This window comes from Amblyraja radiata, chromosome 34 (assembly GCF_010909765.2).
Source record: "Amblyraja radiata isolate CabotCenter1 chromosome 34, sAmbRad1.1.pri, whole genome shotgun sequence".
NCBI classification, from domain to species: Eukaryota; Metazoa; Chordata; class Chondrichthyes; order Rajiformes; family Rajidae; genus Amblyraja; species Amblyraja radiata.
Window position 1 is genome coordinate 11,137,394 of NC_045989.1, and position 17,488 is coordinate 11,154,881.

The 17,488-nt window shown below is 41.5% G+C and overlaps 1 protein-coding gene across 1 annotated transcript in view; it reads right to left on the bottom strand.

Moving 5' to 3' along the window:
• Positions 1–1,970: 1,970 nt before the first annotated feature.
• smad6 (SMAD family member 6) overlaps positions 1,971–17,488 on the bottom strand; it is a 52,006-nt gene continuing 36,488 nt past the window's right edge. The window contains exon 4 of the mRNA XM_033050619.1: positions 1,971–2,886. Within this exon, the coding sequence (XP_032906510.1) occupies positions 2,345–2,886 (542 nt within the window). The 3' untranslated portion in view covers positions 1,971–2,344. The remainder of the gene's footprint in view (positions 2,887–17,488) is intronic.

Below are 17,488 nucleotides of genomic sequence, written 5' to 3' on the forward strand. Positions count from 1 at the left end.
AAATGCTGGAGAAACTCAGCGGGTGAGGCAGCATCTATGGAGCGAAGGAAACAGGTAACGTTTCGGGCTGAAACCCTTCTTCAGTCTGAAGAAGGGTTTCGGCCCAAAACATTGCCTATTTCCTTCGCTCCATAGATGCTGCCTCACCCGCTGAGTTTCTCCAGCATTTTTGTCTACCTTCAATTTTCCAGCATCTGCAGTTCCTTCTTAAACACTGGCCTTATTCATTTTCTTTTCTGCAGTACATTAAACATCTCCAGCTAGAAGAGTAGGCACTATTCAGAGCTATGCACCTGATCTAGTCCCCTTGAAATCAACCCTCGGCATCTCTGAAGCTGCGTTAGTTTAGTTTAGAAATACACGGTGGATACAGGCCCTTCGAGTCCATGCCGATCACAGACCCCCGTACACTAGTTCTGTCCTACACACTAGAGACAATTTACAGAAACCAATTAACCTATAAACCTGCACATCTTTGGAATGTGGGAGGAAACCGGAGCACCCGGTGAAAACCCACACGGTCACAGGGAAAACGTACAAACTCCACATGGACAGCACATGGTCAGGATTGAACCTGGGTTTCTGGCAATGAAAGGTAACAACTCTGACACGCTACTGTGCCACCTTTGGTTTCTTTCCTATTTCCCTGCACTTCACCTTAAAGAATTTGCCTCTCCACATACAGTTTCACATGCCTAACCAGCTGGCCAATATCTTATCCACTGGATGATTTTCAACCTGGATTAATACCACCCTATTATTTAGTGGTGTCGATTGAAGAACTGGGTATCATTGCTCAACCAGATGTTTGGCAACATCCCATGTTCACAGCTGTACTTCATCAGGAACATCGAGCAACCAGGAATGGAAATGCTGGCTTATTTACCCATACCAAACACATGTGTAATTCCTCAATGCAGTTGTAAACAGATAACTCAATAATACTGGGATGGTAATGTTTATTTATATTTAAGTGCACTATAACCCTAGAATGGACTGGTTAGACTAGACAACCTCCTTGTTCATATTATCTGCAGATCTTCACTGTGTGTAATACTGAGAGAATGTAACAAATGCCATTTCCCCCCCAAATTAACACTAATGGCTCCCTCCTGATCTCAAAGGAACTGCTTCAGTAGTTGCAGTCATCCAACATTTGGACATTTGTAACAAAGTCAATGAAAGACAAGAAACTGCAGATGTTGGATTCTTGTGTGGAAGACACAGTGCTGGAGTAACTCACCAGGTCAGACAGCATCTCTGTAGGATGCAGGATGCAACTTTTGCTTTAACCAGCCATGGCCAATGTGGTATACCGATCCTGGTCATTTCATATTGAACAATGCTGATTTGATATTGGTTTAACAAAAAATAAAAATTGACAGTTACCAGTGGGGTGCTGTTAAATTCACAGATAGCTTAAACAAAATTTAACCATTGATCCCACTCTCAGACATATTATAGTGACGGTTGCCAGAAAATGTCTTAAAGGAACAATGCAGCCATATTTTTCTTTAAAGGGGCCATTTGGCCTCTTTTTTCTGTGCTGTTTTGAGAGAGCTGATCATTCTCCTCCACCCTTGCATATTTTCCTTTCCATGTTAAAAATTCCTGTTTGATCAGCTTCCAGCACCCTTACAGGTCAAGAAAAAACTTGCTGTTCTGCTCTGTTTTCCTGACAAATGGAAGCTTTCCTTTATTTACCTTGTTTGGACATTGCTATATTTTGAACAGCTCTATTTAATTTCCTCTGAACCTTCAACAAGCACAGCTTGTGCAGTCTAGCCACGTATCCATGATCCGCCATCCTTGGACCACCCTGGTGAATTTCTTCTTCAACCTTGACATTCTTCCAGAACTGGGCACAATATTTCAACTGAAATTGAACTACTGTGGACTGAAGCATCGAGCTAGCTTCTTCAGAGAAGTGTGGTATAATGTGGCCTGGTACAAAGACTAGATGCAACCAATTTATAATGCAAATACTTTATTATCAACAAGTGTCTCATCTTGTTGTTTACTGGTACGTTAGCTTTTTTGTCTTGGTACTAATAGTACGACAGAACTATACACCAAACCTAGGCTTTCTTGCTATTTTTGGTGTATAATTTAATCTGGTGTTGAATGAGTATATATAAACCAAAGTGCATTTTCCTGTTGTGATCTGTATTCATACACATTGCACCATACATAAATAATTACAATGTAAAAATGACTCCATATTTACAAGTATAATATATAATTCATATAATAATATATAAAACTTTATATTAAATCTAGGTAAATGATATTTGGAATAGTCTGGTCTTTTTTAATATAGGATTTAATTCCTGGAGGTTGACTGTTATCTGTTGTTGTTAAGCATTATTTCCAGCCAGCAGGGACAAGATGTTATGAATTGTCTTGAATAACAAGGACCCCAGCCTTTTGCAAAGCTAATTCGAACACTGTTTGGGTCGTATGGCCCATCTGCATAGTCGGTGTCTGAGGACTGCTGCAAAAGGCAGGATTTTTCATAGTCAAAAACTTTAATTGAATATCCTGGCATCACTTTCCGAACAATAAGAGTCCGAGAATTGGGAATGTCCAGCGTTGGGGAATTGACAAAGATTGGATGTTCGCTCCGGTTGTAGGCCCAGACCCCATCTGGCTCTTTGCTCAACAAGATCCCATAGCCAATTTTACTTTGAGTCCTTTTGACGGTCTCACTCCTGTTATCCAAGGCTAAGTGTCCGAGGCAGAAGCCATTCCCATGAGGTAGGTCATAGAATATACTGACAGACTGTTCATAAACTGTGTAGAGGCGTCCAACCCTGGTCCGGTGTTCCCAGTAGGCCACAATACACCAGTGGCTCTGCTTCATTGTGTCGGGTGAGAGGCTGGCATCTGAAAAAAGAAAAAAGAAAACCGTCAGGACATCTATTGTCATGTCATCCGCTCAAGTGACTCAATGTTAACTTTGTAAACAAAAGCAAACTGTATGTCTATAGATCTTTAGTCATCCCTTTCAGGATTACCTAAAGTGTTTTTTGTTTTTTTTGCAAACAATTATGTATTGGAAATGAAGTCACAATTATAACAGGAAACATATCAGTCAATTAACACAAGCTGTGCTTGAGAAGGGGATGCAAGGATGTTAAAAAAAGAAGCAATCAAACTCCCCCAAAAGGATCTGAGTGTGCGCTGGAGATAATAATTTGCATAGCAATAGGGAAGAGCAAGGAATGGAACTGACAGTTGCTACACCAAGAGCCACCATAGCCCAAAATGTTTACTTTCATGCTGTAATAATTAAATGAGATGTGAGATGAAATGTATACAAAAGGACCCTGAAGTGGCTCAATTGGTAGCAATGCGGCACAACTAAGCTCAATTCCCTCAATTGAAATCCAGCCAACAATGCCATTTTAGTACTGAGGGAGCACTGCATAGTCGAAGGGTACTGCCTTTCAGACAAGAGACTTAACTGTTTTTTCCCCCTCCGTCCCACTCCTCCCCAAGCCATCATTAGAGTGGAGGACACTGCGATGGTCCTGACAAACGTTTATTCTTCCCGAAGTCATTCCCAAGAAGATTATTTGGTCATCATCACACAGCTATTTGCAGTAGTTTTCCATGATGACAGGCTGCTGTATTTCCTGAATTACAATCCTGAACTACACTTCACTAATTGAAAAAGCACTTTGGGATGTCTGGAAGCTGCAGAAGAAACTACAGAAATACAAGTCTTTTTTAAAATTCAATCACACTCATGTTTGCTATTCAAGTGGAGAAGTGCAATCACATAATCAAAGTCATACAGCACAGAAATTGGTCCTTTGGTCCAACTTGTCCTTGCCTGCCAGGTTTTATAGCTGAGCTAATCCCATCTACATGTGTCTAAACATTTCCTATCCACATATATTCATATAAAATAACATATTACTTATTTTCAAATAAATAGATTCCATTCAGTTTCACAGTTGCCAACTAACTTTCTAATCACCTCTTATCTGTTGTCAGATTCTGACCCATTAAAATTTAGAATGAAAATTGCATGTAAACAGTAGGCTGTAACGTGCAACTACAGGTTGTGGTCAGTGGGTGGTGTGGCAGAGTGAAATTGTAAAGTCTCTCAATTCAGCCTATTCATTTTTATACCAATGAAACAGCATCTGACTGCCACAATTTATTGACATTTTATTGGCATTTTCCAATGAATTGCAAAGCTTATATTGCATCCCATTCTCAACTAGCTGTCGCAACCTCATTACATTTGGTAGAAATTTGGAAAGTTCTCCGGAGAAGTTGCATGTCCATTAATACAAGGTGTTTGTAGACTTGAAACGATCCTGCAGATAACATCTACTGAGGACTGGGTTTGCCTCCACATTCCTAAACAAGTAATCAAATGTGATCAATGTGTATAAGAATGTAAGAACTAAGTAGGAGTCTTTGAGTCTGATCCACCATTCATTAAATGGTCTACTTCAGTGTTATTTTCCAGCATTATTGCGATAGTAGTTCTTTATTTCCTTCATGCCTAGAATCTATGGATCTGTGTTCTGGGTGATTATGATGATGGAGACACAGTTGCCATGTTCCCCATCCTCTGATTGGAGAAATTTTCCTCATGTTATGATGCCACTCAATATTCTGGGTAACTGTGCCAACTGGGATTGTGTGTGCCATGGTTATGGAAAAGTTACACTGCCATTTATTAGCCAACAATATTAAATGAAATGAGTAAAATACTGTCATAGTTCAGACTCAAGCAGAGTACGTTTGAGGGCCTGAACAGTTTATGCTCGTTTTGATGTTTTATCCTCAGATATGGTTTTAACGGCGAGTACAATATAGCTTCACAACCAGTCTGAGCACTGAATTAGCTCGTGGTTGCACCATGGCTCTGTGGAATACAACCGTAGTGATACTGTAAAAAGGTTGTGTCTTTCTCCCAATCTGTCCCACAGTGTAACTTCTGATAACGGACTGCGCAGGAGAACCAATTGATCCGTAATCTGTGCCTTTTCATCATCAAACTAAAAGGAAGTGGTTCTTGATGAACACCCACATAATCTGGATTAATCTCTTGTCGTCTCTTTCCCTCCAGAATGCACTAGCAGACTTTGTATTCAAACACAATTTAATGATGAGATTAGTGCAATTTACAATGATCCCACTGAAGAAATAACAGGTTTCAGAGGCTTTTGCAGTCAGACCTGGGAGTCAATGAGTTCAGGGGTGACATATTAACAATGCTTTATAAGAAATATGTTCTATATTAATGTGTATTTGATTAAATGTGGTTTCTACTATATTGCATTTAAATCGATTGACTGCAGGCCTGAAGTAATGTTGGCATTATTATTAAACACAATTGCTAGTTGATCTCAAGCTCACACCATGAATTTATATTATAAACTATAAACCACTACAAACCTAACAACTGCAATATTTTCTTTTCAAAGTCATCTTTACTATTCTAGTTCATTTTGCATACATGAAGAAGGGAGACATTAGAATAACCGAATGAAATAGCACAGGGAGAAGCTATTTGGCCTATCTGGTCTATGCCAGGAATCTAACACTTCCCTCACTTAATCTTAGCCTTGCACTTCCCAGGCCTGGATTGGCAGCTACCAAGCGCCAAAGAATCCATGGGACAGGCAATGACTGCATTAGGTACAGCGTACTGGCACCTGCCCCAAACTCTAGACAACTTCATGTGGAAAAGTTAACCCCTTACATTGTGCTTGAAATGTTGATTAATCTTGAGAGTTTTTGTCTTATTGAAGCATCATGGCCTGATTATAGAGTGATGAAGAAGGCATATGGGATGCTTATCTTCATCAAAATTTGGTTATGCCACTTTTGGAATATTATGTGCAGTTCTGGTTGCCCCATCACAGGAAGAATGTAGAGGATTTGGAGAGTGTGCAGAAAATGTTTAATAGAATATTGCCAGGATTAGAGGATATTAGTTAGATGTAGATTGGACAAGCTGGAATTGTTTTCTCTGTAGTGTCAGAAGCCGAGGCGAGACCTGATAAAATTATGAGAGGCAATGATAGGGTTTGCCTATCATAATAGAACTTTTTCCCTCAGGGTGGAAATGTCAGGAACTAGAGGGCATATAAAGTGAGAGGGGGAAAGTTTAAAGGAGCTGTGCAGGGCAAGTGTATTTTTCATTACACAGAGGGTCGTTGGTGCCTAGAACATACTGCTAGGGGTGGTGGAGAGAGCAGATCTATCAGTGGCATTTAAGATGCTTTTATATAGGTACACAAATATGAAGGGAATGGAGGGATATGGATCACGCACAGGCAGAAGAGATTAGTTTAATTTAGCATCATGTTCGGCACAAACATCATGGGCCAAATGGCCTGTTCCTGTGCATCTACTTTCTTCCTCGAGACACAGCCCAAATGTCAGCCATATTATCGGGCCAAGGATTTATCAACAAGGCAGAGTGTAGTCCCATTTGCCTGTATTGACCGCATCTCTCTAAACCTTTTCTATTTGTGTACCTGTCTGAATGTCTTTAAAACATTGTAACTGTAACAGTTCATTACCTCGCCTCTCTCAGGAAAGCCACTGGTTATTTAAAATATAACACAATATATGTGTTCAATAAGTTGTGCTCAAAGTAAATGCTAGAAACTATTCAGCGCACAAGATCCAAAAGCAGCTAAAAGCTGGTTGAATGAGGAATGTGCGCCCCAAGACATATGGATCACTCAACAGTTCGTTAACAATGTACTGAGACCACTGCAATACAAAGAAGGGCATTGGTCCAATATGCCATCTAAAAGCCTCCTACTCCCAGTATTAATATGCCAAAACAGCCTGCAAGATGTCCTTGCATACTTGGAGGAGAGGGCCTTGACCTCATCCCACCAGCTCACTTCTTCAACTCAATCATTAAAACTAATCATTAACCAAGAAACCATCCCACCCTCATTTCCCCAAGGACTCCAAATCCCATTCAAGTTGCAGCTCATAGGCACGGCTTTACAGTTATTGCAAAAATGCAGCAGAACATTTTACGGAAAAACATAACGGACTGTAACCATTCAGCTAAACCATGTTCTGCAGAGGCTGTATACACCAGGCATATTAAACATTGTGCAAGCATGTAATTAATGAGAATCAAACAGCCACAGATACATTCCCCGTACGACACACCCACCAAGTCATTAAAAAGCAGACTAAGCACCCTAAGAGCTGTACGGGCTGGCTTAAATTATCTGGACACACATAATCTACAGCCAGTGAGACATAGGGGAGTGTAAGAGAGGGGTGGGGGTTCTTTGAGCTTGCATGTCTCCGAAGCTGTGTTCAGCTCTCTGACAACTTATCAGCAGACAGTGCCCTCTCGACCTCCCTCGCCTCATGCCATCAGCTTTGATTAACTCACTGTGGTGATGCCATTATTTCCCTTCAATACACTCGCTGCCACAACAGGTCTAAAGCCAGCCTCCTGCTCTGGAGCGGAACTGCCTCTCTAATACGTTTCCCATCATGAAATTGCACCCCTCTCCCTCGATCTTTCATCTCAAACCATCTCTCATACCTTGTGTACTCTCCTTTCAGCTCCCATGTCAAACATTGCTTGTCTCTTTGTCACCACACAGTTCTCCATCAAAACAAATAGTGCCGATGTATTGAACACAAATTGCGAAACTGTTGCATCGTCCCCGCACAATACCCAGAATCCATTGAACACCCACCCTATCTGAATCAGCCACAATGATAGCAGCTACACAAATCCAGTGTGGCACCAATAACTCTCCACTCCTTCCTGTGGGTAGAGGGAGGAGGACTTGGCAGGGGGCGAGGGGAAACGAGCTCTGGAGATTTTTTACGGGCTGCTCAGAAGCAGATCTTTCTTCTGATGGCTCTTTAAAATTGTTTCCATTAACAAAGGAGTTTGAAAAGTACATGCTCTGTTCTCTTCAGCTGTAGCCGGCATAGTTAACCCTTAAACACCTCACAAATGCACAACATCTACATTGAGGACGACAAGCAGCAAAGGAACAACCACTGCATGCTCTCCTCAAATTACACATCTAATTTGGAAAATACATTGCTGGCTCTTCATTTAGACTGGGTCTAATACATAACACTCCCTATCCAACACCAGTACCAGAGAGCACCAGTATCAGAAGGACTGCCGCGACTCCAAAAGGCGATGCACTATCACTCTCCAAAGGATAAATGTAGATAGGCAATAAATGCTGACTTTGTCAGCAACAACCACATCTCTTAACTTATTAAATAATAGGTTGAGCTCCATGTATCTGGTAACCCATTAGTATCCCCCAAAAGTAATTTAGCCGAGTCTCTGATGTTTATTCTACTTTGTCTGCTCCTGAATCTGAAAGGATGGCCTCTTGTGCTAGGATATTCTGTGATTCAACACTCTTCCCAGAGGAATATTGGGTGATGGAAATAAGGAATTCCTTGACTCTCAGTCTGAAGAAGGGTCTCGACCCAAAACATCACCCATTGCTTCTTTCCAGAGATGCTGCCTGACCCGCTGAGTTACTCCAGCATTTTGTGTATCTTCGGAGTAAATCAGCATCTGCAGATCCTTCCTACACATGTAGTGGTGTCAACACAGAGTGATCTCTCTATCTTCCCCCACTCCTATTCCTCATCTCTACCTATCCCATTTCAAGATCTATTCCAGGATTACCAATAGAAACTAAATCTGCCAACAGTCAGTTGCTGTGCTGCCTTTGTTCAACATATTTTGTGCACTAAAATAAAATGAATTAAGCTATGCAAATAACAAATTGTGACCCAATTACTTAATAAGCACAAGTTATCAGATAGCCAGAAACTTTGAAGACGACTGCAGCTGTCCCACTGGCTGGTGCCCTCGGGTCTGCAAGGCTTCATTCCACTCACCCTTCCTTATCTGAGACTGGATTCCCCAACAGTTATGTGACTGTTGATTGAGGAGAGTTCACCACTCTTTGCTTCAGTAACTTCCATCGACTGATAACAAAACCCAGGAATTCATAAGCAACGGTCAGGAGCTGGAACTCAGTTAGACTAGCCCTGGCAATAGCCACCAGTCCACACGAAGACACAATCAGACTGAGCAGGCGGCGCCTACAAGTTGTAACTCGGGATATAACATTTAGTAACTGCTCCCAAATTATGGAGAAGCTTGATTATATGCAACGGATAAAAATGCTTCATTTTCTTTTAATAAGCAACTTTTATTTAAATAATGCTCTTAATGTGGTAAATCGTCCAGATATGCATTACAGGAGCCTTTAAAACCTGACCCCTCAAGCTACACTGGGTCATTGAGTCTGAGGAGAGAGAGAGAGAGAGGAGAGTTTTAGAGAGCAAGTCTTGTGCATCAAGTGCTTCAAGCCTCCTCCTAAAACCATCGCTGCAATGTACTGAGCACAGATCCATGCTGGACAGACGATATAGATGCTTGTTAAGGCAAACTTGAGTAAATAGTGGACAGAGCTCCTGCTCAGTGTTAGAGGTCATAAATTTAGTCATTTGAGTAAATAATCTCAATGGACAGTCCTGCAAATGGGACGTCAAACTGAGCCAGTGGTTGCCTCTGAGGAATGAAATTGATCCCACAGTACCACTCCAAAGACCAACAAGGTATTTATTGGCAAAACTCTGGGGTAATAACTACTCTCCAATCAATATCAGTTTTAAAAGGGTTAAATGATAATTTATGATGTTTTAGTTTGTGGAATCTATCTATGCTTCCAACATTACTTCAGTGCTCTGGGAAAAAGTTGCAGAAGTGGCACCTCCAACAATGCTGCACATCCTCAGTGCTGCCTTGACAAAACCATTAATGAAGTCCCCGACTGTCCAGCTCCAACACCCGCTATCCAGAGGACTGGCTGACTACTTCCTGATGCCCTGGGATAAATGGCAACAGAAGAAACTTCAAGCCTATCTCCGATTTACCATCCTCCCCGTTAAAGTAACCAAATGTTTAATACACTTTCTGGATCCAACTGCTTCGAAAGTTCTTGGGCCCTTGGATGGCTAGCTGCCGCAGCACAGTGGTTACTTTTGTATTTGGCCCAGGACACAATTTGTTTTAAAAGAACTGTAGGAAAGAACTGCGGAGGCTGGTTTAAACAGGATCGCCCTGATGCAGCTTGTCCCGCTGAGTTACTCCAGCATTTTGTGTCTACCTTTGTTTTAAAATACCTTACTAACTTGTCCAGAGGATGTGAACATCACAAACAAGACCAGTACACACAACATGCCCTTAAACAAACAAATGTTGGGGTGTTTTTAGAGAGTTAGCTTAGAGTCAACAATATTGATGTGTTTAAAGTTACACATGGACCAGATAGGGTAAGAACAGTAGATTTCCTTTCCATGAGGGCAATATTGAGCCAGTTGAGTATTACTTTAAACAGTCATGGTCACCATTACTAGGAGTTAGCTTTATAATTCCAGATTTATTTAATTACATGATGACATTTGAAATCATTTTATCAATAGGCCATCATACAAACAAAGTAACTGAACCACAATGTCACTGTACGCTAGAACACACCATCCAATTAGTAAACAAAATTGTCATGAAATAACTCTCATTCCAAGCACCTCACTGAAGCATTCCAACTTCCTTCTGTGGGTACACAGTCACACCGGTCGGTATAATATGTTTACACTTCAACTGAATTTTAAAACTATTCAAATATTCAACTATTCATTACCATTTTGAGCATTTAAGGACAATCCTAAATAAAAAGAAAGACATTTCCATCCCACGTCCATCAGTTCAAAATTTCCCAAGTGTTGTAAGCACCATTGTTGCTGTCAGGAACAAGTGAGAGAAGGTTATAAGGAGGAAGACAACAGATCGAAATGGAAAAGGAGGTGGTGGCTACTGTGCAACATGCAGTGTCGGATCAAGACTTCTGAAGACCCAATGGGTGAACGAACAACGTATTTTACTGCACCACCATGATTGATGATTAAAGCTGGCTTTGAACACCAGACTGTGTCTGTACAGTTCTTAACATGTTTACATGGTGGTGTACTACAATACGTTGTTAGTTCATCTCTACCACCGGTGTGACTACGTAATATGGGAAGTGAGTGTTAATTTAAAATGTACAGCAAGGTGGAGTTAATGTTAATACATTACTCTGATTGGTTCACATGCAATAACCAATCTACAAGCATGTTAATTGTTAGTCTGTAATAAACTTCTGAAGCTCTTGGTGCCTCCAAGATCATGGCTATTCCAATCTCGACCTCAGCTCTGCTTCCTCCATTTCCCATGACACTTTACTCTTCTGTAGTCTAACATATTTGCCTTGCTCTTGAATATATTCAATAGATAAGCCTCCACTGCTCTCTGGGGCAGATAATTCCAAAATCATTAAGATATGAAATTCCTCATTTGTCTTAAATGGATATCAGAAACTAGTTCTGAATATCTCCAGGACAGATGTTCTTTCACAATTTATCTTATGAACCTCCTCTGAATTCATTCCCATACAGTATATCATTCTTTAAGTTAGGAAACAAAAAATCTTTACAGTATTCTGGGTGTGGTCTCATCAACACCGTGTGCATTTATAGTCAGACTCTGTTACTTTTATATTTTATCCTCTTCGCAGTAAAGGTCAACATTCCATTGACCTTCCTAATTAATTTCCCTACCTGCATACTACCTGACAGTGTTCATGTCTGAGAACACCCAGCTCCCTCTTGTGTATCAGCGTTGTGAAATCTCTTTCCATTTAGATAGTTTTCTGTTTCTCTCATCGTTTTGCCTATGTGGAAATGCTCATATTTCCCAATGTTATTCTCCACCTACCAAACTTTCCCCCCCCACTTGCACACCCTGTTTCTATCCCTTAATAATTCTTTGCAATCTCCTCACAGCTTGCTTTACTATCAATCGTAGCATTTTCAGCAAATTTGGCTACAATCCACTTCAGCCAAGTCATTAGTTGAGGCCTGATTGCTGCAGTGTCCCTAAAGTTAGAACTCGTCAACCTGAAAATGACCCATTTATCCTAAGTCTCTGATTTCTCCTAGTTTATCTTCCATTAATGCCCATATGTTACCCCCAATGTCATGAGCTCTACCCCAGGCACAACAGAGCTAGACCATCGTGAGTGATGTCAGAAAACACTGTCATGCACGGATGCCTAGGATTCTGCCCCTCAAAATCTGCTGAAGTTGAGAGGCAAGTGAAACCTTCAAACGGCAAGTTGCAGAACCAAGGCATTAATTGCCCACATCAGTCATATTCTAATTGAGTGGCTTTTGGGTTGATTGTCCAACTCCTTTTCTTTAACCCCCAGACCAGTGCAGCATTGAAACAGTTAAAATGTGTGTGCAAACAGACTTAGGCACTGACAAACTCAGCGACCTACTCTGAGTCAGTGATTACACACTGGAAGATAAGTGAACTGAAAGTGTTAAATCAGAAAAAAAAAATTGTGGGTGAAAAGTCATCAAATAAACACAATGAGGTGAAGAAAAAGGGGGAGAGCAATATGGGGAGAGGAGAAAGGGAAAGACACAAGGAAAAATAAAGCTTAAAGGAAAAAAGGTTTTCTGATAAGTGACGTGGGGCAAGTATGTGGGGGTAGGTTTGATAAAATGCAGACAATGAATGAATGTGAGAGGTAATGGGGCAAAATGGAGTAGCAGGCAGGAGAGAGGTGAAAGGGGAGAGAAAAGGGGCTGGTAATAAAGAGATGGTGCCGTAAGGAAACTATTAGGCAGTAAATAGGAGATTGTGTTCTGCCTCCCCCATGCACATTTTACGAGTCTTCAACAATGCTTTGCTGAAATGCAGCCACTCAATTCCTTTTACTTTTAAATTTTCAGACATTCTTTTAAACAAAACCTCAAAAAGCAGATTGCCGTGCCCCTGAAGACACGATCTCCCTCAGCCAGCCCCTAATACAAGGGGCCTGCACTGTCTCATCCGTAGCCAACTATTAGCTTATGCCTGAAGCAATTAGGTGATGCCATTATGGAGACAGCGGGGGAGGGGCCCTGAAAGCTTTGAGTGCAGAACAACACTGCCAGATAAATTGGGAAGAAAATTCAGTATTTGAATTCATGGTCCAATGGTGTGCCACAAAAGCCTGATCAATATTTTGACTCAGAATTAGAGAGGTTTAATATAATGGCTCCCACTGTCTTCCCCGTTTGGAGGAAGTGGTACAATTCCAGCACTTTAGAACAACTATTATTACAGAGACAACGAGAACTTATAACAGCAACATTCAGCCTGGCGACACTGCTATCTCTCCCATCGAAAGGCAACTTATCAGCCAGACAAACGCAGTGAAACAGAGCTCTTGTTTATATATGGGGCCGTTTCAAGCAGTCAGCATTTCCCCTTTGCAAAAAACGTGCTCTCTTGTAGGCAGACGAACAGACGAGGAAATTAAAAACTGCTTTAAAAAAAAAATTAGATGTGTACTGCAAAATAATTATTTCTAAAAATATGAAGGACCAAGAAAAGACGAACAAAAACCCACAAAATATTTGGGTGGATCTGATTAAAGTTGGGGAGAAAAAAGGTGCCCTGTACTTAAAACCCACAGGAAATGTCTGCCTTAAACAAAGATTTTGCATTTACACTAAGTCTTTCACTACTTTAATCCAAGAAAAACAGCAGCAGCACATTTCCACATAGAAAGATCCTACAATCAGTAATTTAATAACTATCTGTTTAGTTTTAGGGATATTAGTTAAAAGATCATTATTAGCCAGGGCAGATTGAATTCTAAGTTATATATCTCTGGAGCAGACGGCAGAAGGGACAAACGACAGTGGAAATTGAAAACACGAGTGGAATAAAAATAAAAAAAACTAAGAGGAACGCTGGGATTTTGTTTATAAAATTAGAAGCTTAGAGAAGGCAGATAGTCTTTTCCAAGGCGCGAGGGAGTCTTAAACTAGAACGCGCATGAGAGGGAAAAATGAGAGGGAAAAATTTAAAGGAGATCTGAGTGGGAAGTTTTTCACACTGGTTATTTAGATGAGTGATGTCAGATGAGTGGTGGAGGCAAATAAAATTACAATTTGAAAGGAATTAGGGCAGATAGGCAAATAGAGGGATATGGGCTTAATACAGGGATTACAGTTGGCATGGACGTTGGGCCAAATTTGATTCTGTGCCATACACCTCTGAGGGTAGTGTGTCAAAGAACAAGAAATATTTAGTCAATTGGCAGGGTTGCAGTGGTTGTCACATCGATGTGATGACAGGCTGCATAGATCAAAATATGCCAAGTTCCACCTCTGGTTCCTGTAAAGTGGTACCTACTTTAGATTCTTTAGATTGCCAGCAGAGCTTGGATCCTGCTCTGCCTAAAGTTTATATCAACCAATAGGCTACTGGGCCATCATCACATTGCCATCCATGGGATCCTGCTGTGCTGACAATGCTTGGATCCTTGGATATTAAGGGAATCATGGAATATGGGCAAGTCCACAAAAGTCATGCTCAGATAAAGGATCAGTGACAATCTTATCTAGTGGTACAACAGGTACAAGTGGATAAACAGCCTTTTTCTTCTTCCAGTCTTATGTATTTTCTCCAAAAAAGGCATTCTCACCTTTGAGAAAACACCATGGGAAGTCCCTTATGGGGTGTAAAGAACTGAGAGAAAGCTCTTGTTTTCAGAAGAAATCTTCAAATAGCCCCACCCCTATCCCTACTTTGAGGCCCAGGCCCCAGGAGTCTGCCACTTCTTTCCCAAAGTCCAATGGCAAAGCGTCCTCCCTCCTTTATCTCAGTGTGGGTTGAGCAGAGTCGAGTTACGTCTCTGGAGACAGGTAGATAATAGCGGGCTTAAAGAGGCAGGTGGCTCTCTGGTTACTCACTCACATTCTATCCTCGTTTATAAGAGTTTTATTTGTCAAACATCCTTGTTCTATACCAGTTACCATCCATGATTATACCAGTTACAAGATTCCACTTCAGTATTCCATCTCAGGTTTGATGTTTGATCACTTGATCAGAGACTTTTGAATGTGCTTCACAGATCCCCATCCCAGAGATCCTAGAGGAATCAGACCAGCTCTCCCTCCCCATTCCTGTCCCAGTGTGCCTCATCAGGGCAAATGGGTTTCATTAAGGAAAGCGCATGGTTCTTGCTTATTGATGCAGTGAAGACCAAGCCTCACTGCAAGGTCATGAGGCGGGAGGGGAGGGGAGGGAGAGAGGGAGAGGGAGAGAGGGAGAGGGAGAGAGGGAGAGGGAGAGAGAGTTCATACAGATAGTGGGAAAAGCTTTGGATTGTTTTCAATGATCCTACAACAGAAATGTAGTATTTCTGCACACTAGATCCCACAGACAAGTGTGTGAACACAACCAGTTAGAGTTAGCTGAGAAATAAATCCTGGCTGGAGATGTAATCAGAGAATCTGTATTATTGTTTGCCAATATTTATGCAGGTTCCCTACCTTCAATGATCGTATGTCATTGATAACGCCCAGAATTATGCCCATGCAAATGCCAGTCCCTTTCATGCCACCCACACGCATTCCAATGTAATCCATACTGATTAGGCCCGAGCTTCCTTAGTCTGTCTCTCAACAAGAATGAATCCTACTCTGTGGGGGTGAATCACACTCCCCTCAGAACAAGGGCCCCCGAGAGCAAATATTTTGCATATCTATAGCACCGTTCACACCCCCAGGGTGCCCCATGGTAATCAGTCAATGGAGTGCTATAAAATGCAGTTCCTGTGGGCACCTAATGTGGGGAAACTGAGGTGGTGCACACAGAACATCCCACGTAGAGCAATGTGATGATCAACAGATCATTTTATTTCCCAGTGATGTATGTCATGACCCTGCTTATCTTTTCTCCAACCATTTGCTGGTGAAATCAGTCCTTCTCTGTCAATTTTATCTCTGCTGTTGTATTTTTTCCCTCAGATTTTGTTTAGCTAGAGTCATGCAACACTGAAATGAGCCCTTTGGCCCACATGCCCATGCTAACCTTTTTGTCCAGCTATGCTAATCTCATTTGCCCGTATGCTTCCATTGCCACGACCATTCAAATACTCCCTTCCCTCTTACTCCACTAGCAAAAGATCATGATGTGAATAATGTATCTTGCTGCCTCACATCCACCCCAGCACATGCTCTTTTCCTTTCTGGAATTTCTTTGCCCAGCTGGCAAGGTACCTGAGAGGTGAACATCTCATACAAAAGTCAGCATTTCTGACAGCACAACACTCCTTTGGTACCATGCTGGGACATTTTGTAACTCCAGAGCAGGGGCCACATCCATTAGCTCCAGTCTCTGAGAAAGAAAAACTACCACAGTGCACTATAGAGCAGAGCCTCGGGGGACTGGGTGCTGGCAACTTTACTGCGGATTCTTGTAGTGTTGATCAAAGCAGGCCTGATCAAATGGAGAAAATGAACAAAGTAAAGGGTGTGGCATTTCCTCTTCATAAAAATATAATCTGTCCCCTATTTCTTTTCCAAATAAAGTCCCCTGAAGGGGAGTGGCTCTTGCACAACAGTCAGCACATGGCATTCCGGCCTAGGAGACGCAAACACAATTCTTCCCGATCCAACTCCACAAAGGACTCCGACTCCGGGAAGAATCCAGCTCTTGGAGCGCTAAACCTATAAGAGGAAGCAGCTCATCTCAATCCAGACTTTTTCAATTATGCCCAAATATCCATTTAAATACTTTTTCTTTTTTTTGATTTTTACGATATTTTTTTGCTGGAACAGATTCCCCCCCCCCCACAAAAAAAACCTTGTAAGTTTTAATTTCAGTGTACGTTTTCCAACTCTGTGTGCCAGAACTGTCCTTTGAGTTCAGGGCACTTCACTGAGTGATCTCAATGGAAGCCAAGAACATACAAGTCCCATGGAATAGTATTTCAGTTCAGTAAATCACTCACTTCCATACTCCTCTTGCCTTTCAACCCTCAACAGACTCAAACTCTTCCTTCCCATGGCACTTCTTTGCTCCTCATTTTTCACTTTACCCCCTCACAGTCCTTGCGATGGGTTTGGTCCAGACTTCATTACAAGTTAATCTCAAAGACAGAATAGGGCAGTCATCAGTACAACTTCCTGCAGCAACCTTCCAGCCATTAGCTCACTGAGGAGAACAGTTTGACCACCAAGTCCACATCCTCATAGCCTACGCGCTTCCTTCACTAACAAGCTGTACAGATGATCGATCCAATGCAAAATAAACAACGGATTTATGAGATGTTCTTTAATGCAGCAAACAAAAATTAAAGTGACGCATGAAAGCCTTCTGGCAGAACTTGATGCCCATTTTTCAAGTTTGAATTAATCACTGTGACTCTTCATAGAACATAGAAAACATCTCTCGGTTTGTTGTAGTGAAAACAAAACCTTAAATTAGGTGGATCTCACTTGTTGAATGCCAGACATGCAGCAAGGGCAAGAAAGATAAATCCAAGTCCATCCCACTTCCAACTCTTCCATCCAGGTGGCTGGAGGCACCTCCAATGAA